The 15,478-nt window shown below is 32.9% G+C and overlaps 1 protein-coding gene across 1 annotated transcript; it reads right to left on the minus strand.

Moving 5' to 3' along the window:
* Positions 1-355: 355 nt before the first annotated feature.
* LOC119675569 (uncharacterized protein K02A2.6-like) lies at positions 356-4,450 on the minus strand. Its single transcript, XM_038086775.1, has 3 exons — positions 4,330-4,450; positions 3,493-4,233; positions 356-3,393 (listed from the first exon to the last, which is right to left on the minus strand). The coding sequence occupies exons 1-3, from the start codon at positions 4,448-4,450 to the stop codon at positions 356-358; spliced, it is 3,900 nt and encodes a 1,299-aa protein (XP_037942703.1).
* Positions 4,451-15,478: the final 11,028 nt, after the last annotated feature.

Consider the following 15,478-nt stretch of genomic DNA (forward strand, 5'->3'; position numbering starts at 1 on the left):
AACTTAATAATTTTTCATTATAAAAGACTTCAATTTTTGAAATATTTTTCTTTTTGATCTGTGCATATTTTATTTCATTTTGATGTGTCGTAGCCCATGCTTTCGGTTTTGACTTCGAAAGAAGATTTGAAGTGTCTTAACCTCGACAATATAGTTTTTGTTATGTTTACGTGCTACCATTAAGGTAGTCTGCAGCGAACTGAACTTTATTTAAAATACATACAAAAATACAAATATAATTTAATAGAGAGCGAGTTGCTTGTTTCGTGGTGATTAGCTAGTGAGGTTGATTTTGCAGTGGCGTTTTATTTGGTGTATGAATTGATTAATTCAAATACATAACATTATCCACCCCTTAAGTTCTGAAATCTTCTGATTGAAATCGGCATACTCGTTTTCGTGTGCGTTCACTTCTGCGCACAGAGGTGGGTGTTTCTAGAATTTGTTGACCTGCATTTGTTTCTTGAAAATTTTGAGTTGTTTCTTGTTGTGACGGTTCCTTGATGGTTGACTGCTGCTGTTGTTTAAATGGTTCATCGATGGTTGACTGCTGATGTTGTTTTGATGGTTCATAGGCAGTTGGTTGCGGCGGTGTTGACTGGCGCGCTTGAAGTTGATTTTGATGACGCTTACATTGACCAGTCTGTGTCTTAACTAAGTAGACCCTTTTTCCCAAAGATTTCTCAATTATTCCTTCGACCCATTTAGGACCGCTGCTGTAGTTGCGTAAAAAAACTTTACAATCCTTGCCGAATTTTGTCGTCACTGGTTGCTTTTTTGATGATTTTGTAACCGGTAAAATCTGCGTAAGAAGCGTTCGAACCGTTCTGCCGTGTAGCAACTCTGCAGGAGACTTATTGTTAGAATTTGGCATAGAGCGGTAGGTCACTAAAAATTTGATAACTGCTTCACTAATTGGCATACTGTCATCAAGGTTTTTCTTCACAGATGTCTTGAAAGTACGCACGAAACGCTCTGCTAAGCCGTTTGAAGCCGGGTGAAATGGCGCTGTCGTGACATGCTGAATGCCATTTTTCAAGCAAAATTCCTTAAACTGTGAGGATGTAAGTTGTGGACCGTTGTCACTTACTAACGTTTCCGGCAAACCCTCTATGGCAAAAATTGATGTTAATGCCTTTACTGTATCAGTAGAGGTTGTATTTGACAATTGGACAATGTACGGATACTGTGAAAATGCGTCGACACATACGAGCCACATATGCTGATTGAATACCGGTCCGGCGAAGTCAATGTGGACACGTTGCCACGGACGTATAGCTTCGGGCCACGAGCTAAATTCCTTTGGTGGACTGGCTGACGTTCTTTTACATATGTTGCATGACGATGCGAGTGTCTCGATGTTTTTGTCGATGCCCGGCCACCAGCAGTATCTTCGAGCTAATTGTTTCATTCGAACTATGCCCCAGTGGCTTTCATGCAACAGTTTAAGGACGCGTTGGCGTAGTTTTTTTGGAATTATAGCCCGATTTGAATAGCCCTGTAAGCAAATAATGTTATCAATAATAACTAAAGCAGTATTACGTTGGAAATATGGTAATATATCTGCCTGTTGTGGTCCTACGGATATAGGCCACCCTTGTTGTATGAACCGGTGAACTTTCATGAGAGTTTCATCCCTCTTTGTATGAAATCGGATAACCTCTGCATCAATTGGGGTATCCAGCTCTTCGACTGCAAAACAATTGTCCTCTTGATCAAAGTTGTTATCTGGGCCTTCTGGTAGTCTTGAAAGGGCGTCAGCATTCCCGTGTTGTGCTGTAGGTTTGTATTTTATGTCGAACTGATAGGCCATTAGAATTATTGCCCACCGTTGTAGTCTATTTGAAGTCGTTGTTGGCAAGTGTTTTCCTGGATTAAAGATACTCACCAATGGTTTGTGGTCAGTGAATAGAGTGAACTTACGGCCATACAAGTATTGATGAAATTTTTGAATGCCAAATACAATCGCAAGCCCCTCCTTTTCTATTTGACTGTACTTTACTTGATGAACGTTGAGTGTCTTTGATGCGAATGCTATTGGGCGTTCGCTGCCATCTGCGAAGATATGCGAAATTACTGCACCAATACCTGATGATGAAGCGTCTGTAGCGAGGATTATTGGTAAGTGCTCCTGAAAGTGAACTAATTGTGTAGCATTCACTATATGCTTCTTTAAGGACTTGAACGCCTCTTCATGTATGTGTGTCCAATTAAAACGAATATTTTTCTTGCGAAGCTGATTTATCGGAGCAGCGATTTGCGACATGTTTGGAATGTAATTGTAATAATAGTTTATCTTACCCATTAGCGCTTCCACTTCTTTCAGATTTTCAGGCCGTTTTAAGTTTTGAATGGCTGTTACTCCTGATGGTTCTGGCAAAATGCCTTCTGCACTTATACGCCTTCCTAAGTAATCAATGTGGTTTTGAAAAAAACTGCATTTGTTCCGTTTGCACTTGATGCCATACTTCTTAAGTATTGAAAAAACTTGATCTAGTCGTTGTATATGTTCCTGTACCGTGGTTGACGCAACGATGATGTCATCGAGGTAATTTCCACACCCGTCGATACCTTGCAGAATTTGTTCAAGATATCTTTGAAATATTGCCGGCGCACTAGCTATACCATAGGGCAATCTTTGGTACTCGAACAGTCCATTTGGTGTGTTCACGACAACCAGCTTTTTTGAGTCTTCGTCTAACTCCAGCTGTAAGTATGCATCCTTTAAGTCAATTTTAGAGAAAATACGACCATATCGAATTTTATGAAATAACTGCTCCCGTGTTGGTAATGGAAACCGTTCAATTTCGATTTGACTATTAATAGTTACTTTAAAGTCCCCGCAAATACGAATACTGCCGTCCTGCTTTGGTGCGAGTACGATTGGAGAAGCCCAATTGCTAAACTTAACAGGTTTCCAAATACTGTTTTGCACTAGTCGATCAGCTTCTACGTTAAATTTTTCAAGTAAGGCGAATGGCACCTGACGACATTTAAAATATTTTTGTACTGCCGTAGACTTTAATTTGATGCTCGCTTTAAAATTAGAAATCGGCCCTGTTGCCGGTTCAAACAATTCTTGGTACTTTGATAATAATTTTTTAGATTCTTCTTCTACCAACATTGAGTTCTGAATAATATTATTCACTTGCACAATATCGTAATTAAAAACTTCAAATAAATCCATGCCAAATAAATTTTGACCACTTTCGACTTTAGCAACAACCAGCACTGCTTCTTTTTCTAGTTTTCCACATTTTATTTTTATTTCACATTCGCCTAAGGTTTCTATCACCTTTTTACCATAACCATAAATTGGACGTGTGCAACTTCGAAGTTTTGGCCTGCCTAACTGATTAAATGTCTTTTGCGTTATGACCGAAACCGATGAACCTGAATCCATTTGAAAACTTATTGTTTTATTTAAAATTTCCACATTAATATATTTTTTCTTTTTAATTTTTACTTCTTCTACTGTCGTATTATACACACTTTCAATACATTCTATTGCGTTTGCTTGTGCACTATTCTTTTCATTCTTTTTCGCTGTAATTTTTAATTTTCTTGTATTTGCTTTGTTGTTAATGTTGCTCAAGCACACTTTTGCTATATGTCCAACTTTATTGCAGACAAAGCAAACAGCTTCTCTAAATTTGCAGTCGCTACGTCGATGAGAGCCTCCGCGCCTGAAACATTTTTTCTTACTTTTCTCTTTTTGTGCTCTATTTTTTGCATGTGACGTGATTTCATTAACTAACGGCAAACTCTCTTGAAGTTGTTGTTGTTTAATAGAATTTGTAGCATTTGTCGTCGAAGTAAAAGACTCTGCAATTAATAAAACATCTTCCAATGTAGGTTTTAATTTCTGAAGTGCCGCTGCTCTTACGGTGTCATGAGGTGTATGCAGAATTAACATGTCCCTAATCATTTCATCAACATATGATTTGGTACAATTTTCACCTATACATTGAAATTGGCATTCTCTAGCTATTCCTCTTAATTCAGCTACCCATTCCCTGTATGTTTGCGTTGGCTTCATCAAGCACTTATTAAAATTATACCGCGCTGCTACCACATGAATTTGTTCTTGGAAATGTTCCGACAGCTTTTGCACCAACTCAGCAAATGGAATGCCCTCCAAATCATTCTTCCCGAATAATTTTTTTAATAACTCAAAAGTCTCACCACCAACCCATGTTAAAAAAAACGCTTTCTTTTTGAGCTCTGTGGTGACTGCTTACGCCGAAAAATGTTGAGTCATCTGCTGCATGTATGATTCCCACTTAGTGTGCTCCTTTCCGAATGCTGGAAATGTTGGAACCAATGTACCTTCATTAGTACTTGAAGTGACTCCCCGTAGCATTGTTTGTAAAAATCCTTTCTGGTCATCCAAAATGCTTTTCATAAAAGCGTTCTGATCCGCTATTATCTTAGCAAACTCGTTTGCCATTTTTCTGAAGTTTTTTTTTTTTTTTTTTTTTTTTTTTTATTTCGCGATCACGTGGTTTACTTCTGTTCGTTTGGCCTCGTCGCCAGTGTTATGTTTACGTGCTACCATTAAGGTAGTCTGCAGCGAACTGAACTTTATTTAAAATACATACAAAAATACAAATATAATTTAATAGAGAGCGAGTTGCTTGTTTCGTGGTGATTAGCTAGTGAGGTTGATTTTGCAGTGGCGTTTTATTTGGTGTATGAATTGATTAATTCAAATACATAACAGTTTTGAAAGCATTTTATTGGAAGATGTCAAAAATGATTTTCGCAGAGAAAATCGTTCTTTGCTGTGTTCGATTTTGATATGTGGATATAAGAAAACATTTGGAGCCAAATTCATATTATATGTACAGTGATAACTAATCAATTTAATGACAACCAAATAGTCCTTCCGAATCATCTGTTCATTTTACTTGAACATTACTATTGTCATATTATGTGGTTTTTCTCAAAAAATAGGGAAAAAAACAAGCCACATTTATTTACAAAATATTTCCAGCACAACTAAGGCTTGATGGATTTTATTGCTGTTTAGTTTTTGGTCTATATGGTATATTCAGATTAGTGACTCTTCCTCTGATAGAAACTTTCACACAACTGCTACCTCAACTCAATTTCTTAAGAATATGGACAGTTTTCACCAACTACGGTATCTAGAGAGGGAAGTTTATATTCTAGCATATTGTATCATTTATGAAGTATAGGATTTCATTACCAATAGTGAAACTTAGCTTGTCGATGTAATTTTGTATTGATGATTTTCATCGAAAATTAAAATACATAGTCACACGAATCTTTTAACACAAATTGCATTCAAGTGACAAGACGGCATTTTAATAATTCTTAAAACAGATTTATTAGCGAACATAGTCTGAGATGTGAAACACGATAATCATGATTAAATACTAAACAACAGCTCTAACAATGATAAATATTCATTAAAGTAAACGACATAAATGGATTTTGGATGTACATTATTATGTACGTCTGTATTAAATTATTTAAAATAAAATACTGTTGATACTTATAAACTCAGGAATACTTGTCGGTTACATATATACAAATCACTATTTAATACTGATAATATGTTTCATCAAAAAATATTAATATCATAAAACACTAACAACTGTCATAACTGCTTTTATAAATTAAAAAAAAGAATTGTAGATTAATATCATCACAAATATACTGATTAATCGAAACTACACCAATTCCATAAATATCGTTATTCAAGTCATTTATATTTTGGTCAGAAATCATTGACCAACTTTAATGAAGTACTAATGAATTCGTTTCCAGTTTATTGCACAAAATCATTTCTTGACAATTATAACATCACGTTTATTAATACTTACAACAACAACAACAACAACAGCAATAACAATAATAACAACGACAACAACAACATAAGGAAATGACAATATCTAGAACACAGAAAACAATTTTTCTACACCCCAACCCCATTCCAAAATAGACTGACTCAACTAAACTGGTTCAACTAATATTTTCCATTATGACATTGTCACACAATATGATAATAAGACTTAGAAGGGCAAAAAAAGTCTTTAATGGACTTTTGGGATAAAAGAAAACAAAAACAATGAAAATAAGTTAAACAATTCCAAAAAGAAGTGGAAAAACAATGAGAGAATTTCCAGCTAAAAAGTATTAAAATAAAAGACAGACGCACTTTGGGAAAAACAACGTCAAGGCAAGCGATTCGATTGAGTTTCGTTACTGAACCATAAGTAAACAATGAATGCCAAAAGTTGTTGACAGCTCACGTTCGCATACCAATTGCATGTTTGCCATGGAATTTCGAGATGAATCCGAGATGAAAGTCAAGCATGGAAAGTAACCATTCGTTAACCGTGCAAGCAGAAAGTCACAAGTTTTCTGTCAAAATATACTAAAACCAAATTAATCACAAATATTACTTTTCTTTTTGTTATTTTAAGCTGTCAATATATAAAATTGTGTGCGCTACACTTTATGATTGGTAGTATTATTGTTGTTGTTAACATTTGAAGTATATGGGCTGAAACACTAATTCCTAACAGTGCAGATATATTTTCCACTATCTATAGTTAGTTAGTTGTGATGAAGGGGGAAACGAGTTCTCAATTAGCTAAAAAAACCATTTTGAATCCTCAAAATCAACTATCTATGGTTGGTTAGTTGGTTGCAGTGGCAACCGAGATAACTTCCATGTACCTCAATAAGCTACCATGTACCGTTTTGCTACCACATTCCTCGCATGAACCCTAGTATAGAAGAGTAGAGACTAAATCCATCCCGCCGAATTTAGGTAACTTAATACGTCTTTCATCTTCACTGGTGAGCAGTGTGATAGACTATCAAAGAAGTATTTTCCTAAGAACCTATATCTTCTGGACGCTAAAGCCAGGCATTCACAGATAAAGTGTATTATAGTTTCTTTCTTATGCTGGTACTACAATTTCTGTAGTGAGGACTACGCGGAATGCGGAGTTTCTCTGCGTTTCTAAGGATTTCTATACACCAATGACCAGTAAGAAAAGCAGCAAGCATTGCAGTGTTCACGTGGTCTCTTTTGATGAGTTCCGAGGATTTATTTTTATTATAGGTGAGCCATGTTAACTTGGAAGTCGCACATGACCTAAGTGCTGTCCATCTGTTCTTGGCATTTTGCAGAAAGTAGAGGAAGTTACTTCTTTTAATGGTCTATAGACTAATATAAACCGCTACCGCCAGTGACGCATCCAGGGAGTCACCAGAGCGGGCTAAACTGTCAGCTTTCCTGTTCCTACTATCTATAGTCACTGAAGAGTTTTTCTCACTTCAGTTGTATTCGGAAACATATGAACTTTTTCAAATCATTGTTTTACTGCTATAATTTATCGAATAATTTTTTATAAGAAATTCTGTTCTTAAGCTAATGAACAAACAGGACATTATCCATGTATATGTAAGGGTGTCTCTATTTATTCCACATGAAATAATTTTTATACCATTCTAAATTGTTGATTATTTCTTTGCGGAAAGTTCTGCTTTTGTGTTATATATTCTCTAAATATATTCCCTACATATATTTGACGATGTTTCTTCGAATAATTTTCTATAAGAAATTCTGCTCTTAAGCTAATGAACAAACAAGACATTATCCATGTATATGTAAGGATGTCTCTATTTATTCCACATGGAATAATTTTTATACCATTCTAAATTGTTGATTAATTCTTTGCGGAAAGTTCTGCTTTTGTGTTATATATTCTCTGAGTATGTATATGTATGTACAATGTACATATATGTGACGATGTTTCTATGGTTCCTATGCAGACTATAAACGAATAGGTTTTTGATGATTTGGAAGTAGTAACCTTTTAACAGTCTAAACACTGTTTTTAAGTTTGAACTGTTAGTAAGAATTTGTTCTGTAAATATTTTAGAAAAAAATGTTGGCTTTATTCTGGTTAACTCTGGTTTGCTCTGGTTTGGTTATGCTGTTGGAAGCATTACTTGAAGTATAATATATAACATTCTTGCTTAGTTCTTAACTTTGTATTGACTTTGTACTTTACTTAAGTATTAACTTTGATCATGAAAGACTAGGTTATAAGAAAGTCATAGCTTTAAGGTAAGTACATCATCCAATGCTATCGTCACAACATACTTTAATATATTTTTTGTACTTTATTAATAAATCTAATTTTACTTCCTATAAATTCCTAACTTTTATAATTTTTTGAGAATTGAAAACTCAGATATATGTAAACTGATATACCTTACATCCTTACATTTCTGTGTCACTCATACGCACGGTAGACCGACCAACAATGTCAGAGCTCATGTTTCGTGAATTATTTCATTTCGTTTCATTTGAGTTTATTTCATGCTTCCACTGTTTCCGTTGTGTGTACCAATTTAGTTTGTTTTATATTTTTTTTTTTTTTTTTTTTTTGAATTTTATCATAAAATTGACACATGCAGGCTACAGAATGATAACAAAATAAATTGAGAAAAATAAAAATATTATTAACGAAATAATAACCACAAGGACTTTTATAACTAAAATAGTGAAATATCAGTTTAAATGCTTTCTACAACAACAAAGAAATCAATAGGTACAAAATAACAAAATCAGAACAAAAGCAACAATATTCACTCCACTACACCACTACACACAAAAGCACTAATACTTAAATCATTTTCACACCAACAATGGAGGAGATGGGGGTGTGACAGTGACAGTATTTTTTTAAATTTGCTCCACATTTTTGTTTCTATTTAATGACGGTCAAAGTGCTTGTTTTAACTGTCAAGGATTCAAAGGATATGCGGGTTTCCTCAGTTAATGACAGATTTTTAATAAACAAAAGTAGAACAGATCAACAAATAACAAAACAAAAAAAAACACAAAAACAAAAATTGGAAAAAATTATTAAATATTAAATAAAAGAATTGTTGAAATGTTATCCATTTTAAAATAAATATTTTGTATTCTTATTTTTCAATTTAGTTAATTGAAGTACTTCTATTCCTATTAACAAGATGAATGGCCTGATTAAGGTTTTGAAGGCTATAAAACAGTTTACTAAGATAGGAAAAATAGGAAAAGGGAAAATTAAATACAAAATTAAGTTGGGAGTTGAGATTGTAACGATATCGAAGGATTTGTATATCGAAGGATTTAGTATAGAGTAAAATTATATCTGTAATTTTTGTCTATTGTTAGAAAAGTTATTCAAGCCGGTTAGTAGATGAAACACCTTTTTAGAAGAATTGAAATTTGATATTAAATTCACAAGATTTGTATATATTTAACATATATATATCACCCATTTGTAATGAGCTATACTCTTTGTAATTACAAATATTTATACCCAAATAACACGTTTTTATTTTTAGTTTAGTATTTTTAAAGTAAAGGTTTATTGTAAGATTTTTTTATACACGTTAATTGATGTTTATTAATATTTTATTCAATATCAATATGTAAAATCTTATGATTTCATAAATATATAACACACCTAAGCTTTGAAATAAATTAGATAATAAATTTCTGTATGTTTTGACTTCAAAGTTTGCTAACTATGAGAGTCACTATATATAATTTGAGCCTAATAATAAAAAAATTCTAACTTCTCCTTGAAAATTGTTCTATTGTTTCTCGAAGTAGTCTCCTTTATAATTAACACACTTTTGCATGCGTGAATGCACATACTGTTTTTTGTTTATATCTAGTGCATCCCACCAGATCATAACTTCAGAATTGTGATTTCGTTTATGAATATATACACTCAAAGTCCTAGTTAAAGAATTAGTCTTCCTTTTTCTGATTGATTGTCTTTTTATAATTACTTCTTATTTATAAAAGCCCTTTAATAATATATCTAAAGGATTAGTCGGTTAGTATCTTACACTCCTGTTTCACAATATTCTGCCTAATCTCACACAGATAAGATAAATTTAAACTTATACAGTAAGTATCTCTTATAAGTAATAAGTATCTCTGCTCAATATTATCTAATGCGAGATCTAGCCATGTATGACATCCCAGTATAAATGGTAATCTTTAATAATAAAATCAGCCCACACGTCCTTAAAACTCTTATTAAACGTAACTCAATAGCATTCAATTTTGTTCACAAATACAGACTCTGATATTTCTAAACAGTTACGTAGTGCGTTTACACAAACAGACAAAATTCCGTCAATTCTATTAGTCTCATCCAGAGCCGAGTCAATACATGGCGAGATCATTTATAGCAGCGCAGAGTCACTCTAAAGCGACTATCCTTACACTCAATAACTACTTTGAACCTCAGCGCTATAACAATTGCTCACCGATGCATACGTATCATGCCATCATATGTTGTCGGCTTACTATGAAAACTTCTTGCCACTCGAAGAAGTGCCCTAATAGCGCTTAACGTACCGACGAGATTCATAGAATATCGCCAACTAGCCATTATGTCACAGACATAATATTCATCATCGTTATATCATCATCCGACCTTATCGTTGAAGAGGGATTCTTTTAGCAACTATGTTACGAAATATTCAACGACGAGATCTGTACAATCTTTTTCGGAAATTATTTAAAGCTAGCGTATAATTATATCTGTAATTTTCGTCTATTGTTAGAAAAGTTATTCAAGCCGTTTGGAATAATTAATACCTTTTTGTGTACTTTAGAAGAATTGAAATTTAATATTAAGTTCTTGCAGGTAGGAAAAGGTGTGAAGAGTCCAATTTGTGGTTTCGTAGCCGTGACAGATGAGTTCACCTTATGGAGTAAATTTAATATTAAATATTATAATACATTATAATTACATTAAACTGGCTATGTGCCAACATTTCTTAGCAAAATTTATTTGATTTAATAAAAATATGCGGTAATTAAATGATTATCAAACTTTGTCTATTGAACAGAAATATCTACAAAAGGACTTAGTCTAGACAACTCACCCCTGAAGAAGTGGATTTAGAATTATTACTTAATTTATTTTTTCAATTTCTATTTTCTATCGATATTTCCGGAACTTAAAATGATTATGTTTCAATTATGATTTTGCTTTACTGACTTATATTTATTTGCTTTTGATGCGTTTCACTTTTGTCCTTCTTGGGTTTTAAGTGAGAAAATTATCGTTTACTTCAGAAAGTGACCATTAACGCAAACCGCAATAAAGAAATTAATTTTCTATTATGGCAGGCGCCGGCGTTTGTTTTTCCGCAATATTTTAGCAGGAAAAAGTTGAAATAACAATCATGGCTGCCATTTCTCCATTTCATCCGCCATTTTTTCCATAATTTTTTATGCTTACTTTTTATACTTCCTTTGACTTCCTTGTGCGTCACTTACATTTCTTATAAATTTTTTGCTTATTTTACAATAAAGTCAAATTTTTTGCCAAAGTGTAAACAAATACTTTCCGTGGCTGTTGGTGCGAAAAATAATTTATGGCAATTATAGATATTGCTTCATATTGTTTTACAAAGTGCGGAGTAAGAAATAAATAAATTTATGGGGTTTCCATAATCATGGAAATTTTCCTTTTATTTGGCAAATACTGATATATTGGCATCCTTTGCCTTTGAATGTGTGAAGTCTGAGCCGCTTCTTGTGGGGATTCTTCCTTGAAATGTAATAGGAGAACTTTTTGTAGGATCTCTTAAACCGATTGTGTGTTCAGGTTATAGAACGCAAGCATTCTCGAAGCCTTCCCCGTACGGTGAACGTTATTTCAAAGACTTCTACGCAAAGTCGCTTAACTCATATTTATGGAAAGTATAAAATTTTGTCACAAACTGTGGCATATTTACATTTTTAGTGAAAAGTTGCAGCTGCGGCTGCAATTGAATCCTTTTTTAGTACTTTTTCAATTTAAATTTTGCCATTTGCGATTTTATGTGTTTGTGCTGCGTGTACTGTTGCTCCATTAGGTGCCGCAGATGTTGTTGCTGTTGTAGTTAGTGGAAGCGTTTTTGTTGCTTGCCACTTGGCTTGAAACAAAGTTGCAAATGCGGGAAACATTCGAAACATTCGCGTACACACTCTCATTCGAAACATGCAAAAAGTTGCCATAAACATAATTTTTCATGAATTGTTGGCTTTCGTTGCGCGCAAATTACGTGTCGTTGCACTGTGGCACGTCAATGAATGCACTCGTGGCAATGGTAACGCCAACGAGCAATGAGAAGAGCAACTGTAAACGTTGCTTGGAACCACGACGTTGCTGCCGTCGAGCAGCTTAAGTGTCCACATGCGACTGGAGAACTCTGCATGCAGGTGGCTGCTGGCCTCGCAGTTGTGCTAAATTAAGTGGCACAGTGTGAAGTCAAGTGGTCCTTCGTGGCTGAGTGTGCATAAGGTGAGCCTTTTTTATTTCATTTGAAATATGTTCGTTTTGTTTCACTGTACTTAAATTCTGGATTCTTTTAGTGAGAATTGCTTTAAAATTGCCAGAAATAAAAAAACAAATTAATCAAGAGAAGTGTGGAAAAGAGAAGAAGGATTCATTAAGAAACTAATAAAGCAGGAGTAAGTTTTGAGCTTCTGAAGAAAAGTCTTGGTGTCTTCCAGAAAGTTTAAGTTTATTATTTTTTCAATAATAATATTTTTATATGTTACTGTAAGTTATTTTAATAGTTTCTCATTACTTTTATAATTTTAAAAGTAAATTAATTTAATAGATTGCTTAAAAAACCAATTTATACTCGTATATTTATTTTATTTTTACAATGCAACTACTACGTATAGTGCGTATTCCTTATCGAGTTCAAGTCTTTATATACGTACCTCAAAATTTCTTAAATAATGAAGGATCTGAGCAATAACAATTTATTGTTTATTAAAAAGGCATTTTCTGACTAACTTTACAATTGGTTTTGAATACCGCCAAATTTCCACTATCAGCGATCTTTTGATATAATGTATGTAGATTGCATAATTCGTATATAAGTTTTGGGCTGCAATAATATGCATTAAACCTGCAAAATTAGTAACACCAACTTGTCACCAATGAAGACTCGAGTCATCGATGCACTTAGTTGTAGTTGTTCAAATTTTAATCTGTTTTTTGAGTTGATCACGGGGATACTTAGTTTTCCCTTTATTAATGTTTATTCAAGACAGCTACGCAATAATACAAGATAGCTGATCAGTAAATATGAATGGCAAGTGAACTATTGCTATACCTCCCTAGTGGTATCAAATCATAGTGGTTACTTACGTGCCACTGCTATGAGTAAAAGTGCTTAATGATATTTAGTATTTTTACTAAATAACATAACTAAATCACATAATTAGTTTATTTAAATAAGTTAAGTCAGTAACTATACCTATACGTTAACCATATATGAATTATTCGTACCCCAAGTGTTTACGTATGTCTAAGTTAATTTTTGATAGTTATAGTCATTCCCAGATTTAAGGAATAAAACTAGAACTTTTTGTATCTATAAGTATAGTTTTTGGACTAATATCGTAGGGATGGGGGCTACAGCTCCTCGTTCCTGCTGGCTCTTGTCTATCACCAAGTTTAATAGTTTGCCTGTAATATTTCTGTTACTTTAGTTGTTAAAATATGATGTCCAATGTTTATTCGTGATTGAAATATTTGGCTTTTGAAATTTTTTTAAGTAGAATCTATCAAGTATAGGCAGACTTACACCCTCTTCCAAATTTCATTTATGTTTAAGTTATTTATTTCTATAAAGAAGGAAGGATAAAGTAGGATGAATTCACGATTTCTAGAAATAATTCTTAAAATATTCTCTAGTTTCTTTTTACTCTATTAAAAGTCGTTATTTTATTTTTTTTTGTTATTTTGTATTTTTCATATTTTTGTCTGTCTTGTCTTATCAAATTTCAACAAATTCACAATCCAAAAATTGCAAACGGAAGATTGAAATGGGATTTGGGAAATTAAGACAAAAAAGAAATTAAATTAATTTTTATAACAATTAAGTACTACAAAAATTATTAGAGATAAAATGCAAAAATTTTGGGGTGTATATCTCATCATTTTATTTTGAAAATTGGCGCTACTCCAAGTTCGTTTTCACAATAAATTCATCTTCCTCAACAAGCTCAAAAATTCGTATTCCGCTCAAAGATTGAGGATGGCAGTATCATAGTGCATAGTTAGAGAAATTAATTTAATATAATGCAGTGGAAAGTGGAATTTTTTGTTTATCTACAATAAATTAATAACAATGGCAGTACTATTTCAGTGGCATAAAACAAATAGACCTATTATCACAAGTAATCATGTATGTGAGTTTAATTTATTAAATACAAGGTATAATTTAAATAATATATAAAAATCAAATATGTTTGACTTGTTTCGTCGAAGTTTTCCTTTCTAGTGCTGCTTTTCTACTGCTTCTTAGTTGAAGCATTGTCAATCCCACATATATTTAGTTACTTTTTAAAATAGATCATTTAACAAACACTTATTATACAAATTTTCTATAAGCATGTTGATGATTTTCAAATCGATCTTTCTTCAGCGACGGTGTGCCACGGGATTGTGCTAATGAAAAATCATATATAGCTATGGAAAGGTCATTCTATGCACTCCAAAAAAAGTAATTGTGTGGTTTGAGATTAAGTGAGTATGGGTAATAGACCAACATGTTTTTCAAACTGAAACTCAGTTTGAGTTTGTGGAAACTGAATATATAGATCTTTTAGATATATGCTGTCGACAGGAAAGTACCTCAAGCCACAGAATATGTAGTGTTTTGGCTTTGTGACACTAGATTCTCTCCGGATACATAATTTTTAGCTCTAATGATGTGAATATCGGTATTTGTTATCAAACAACGAACATTTGTCCAGTTATAGTTAGTTATGTGACTATAAGACATGAAGACCACTATTAAGGGAAGTACTGTACACAAAGCAACGTTTGAGTTTAATTATAATTCATATCTAATGGCAAGTTCCGGGCAAAATATTATAAATAAAAATGGATCCGAATCTAAATCATACATACTTTTTGTTTATATTTATTTCGTAAGCCTCTAATGCATATCCCTGTAAAAGTTTAAAATTTTGGTAATCAAAATCATAATAATGGTTACTAAGGCATACTATCCATCAATCGTGAATAAGTTTTTAAACTGGAAGACTGTTTTCAATTTATGTAAGGTATTATAATATAAGACCAATCTGGCAACATTGTACAATCTGTATTATCTAACATTATCTTGCTATGTATGTAAAATAAGAGAATATGTGAATTGATTAATAAAGTTACTCTTGATCTGACTACCAAATGAGTAATACATTACAATTTATATGATCGATTTATTCATTTTAACTCTAACTGTCGGTTTTCTATTGAACAGAAAACCGTTCATTCAACTAATGTAATGAAGTAAATAAAAAAAATTAGGGTCTTGAGTTTTTTAGCAACTAGATCCAAAATGTATGTGGCATATATATTAATAGCCTAAATAAGATTATCATATTATATTTAAATTTCTT

Source organism: Teleopsis dalmanni, chromosome 2 (genome assembly GCF_002237135.1).
Source record: "Teleopsis dalmanni isolate 2A chromosome 2, ASM223713v2, whole genome shotgun sequence".
NCBI classification, from domain to species: Eukaryota; Metazoa; Arthropoda; class Insecta; order Diptera; family Diopsidae; genus Teleopsis; species Teleopsis dalmanni.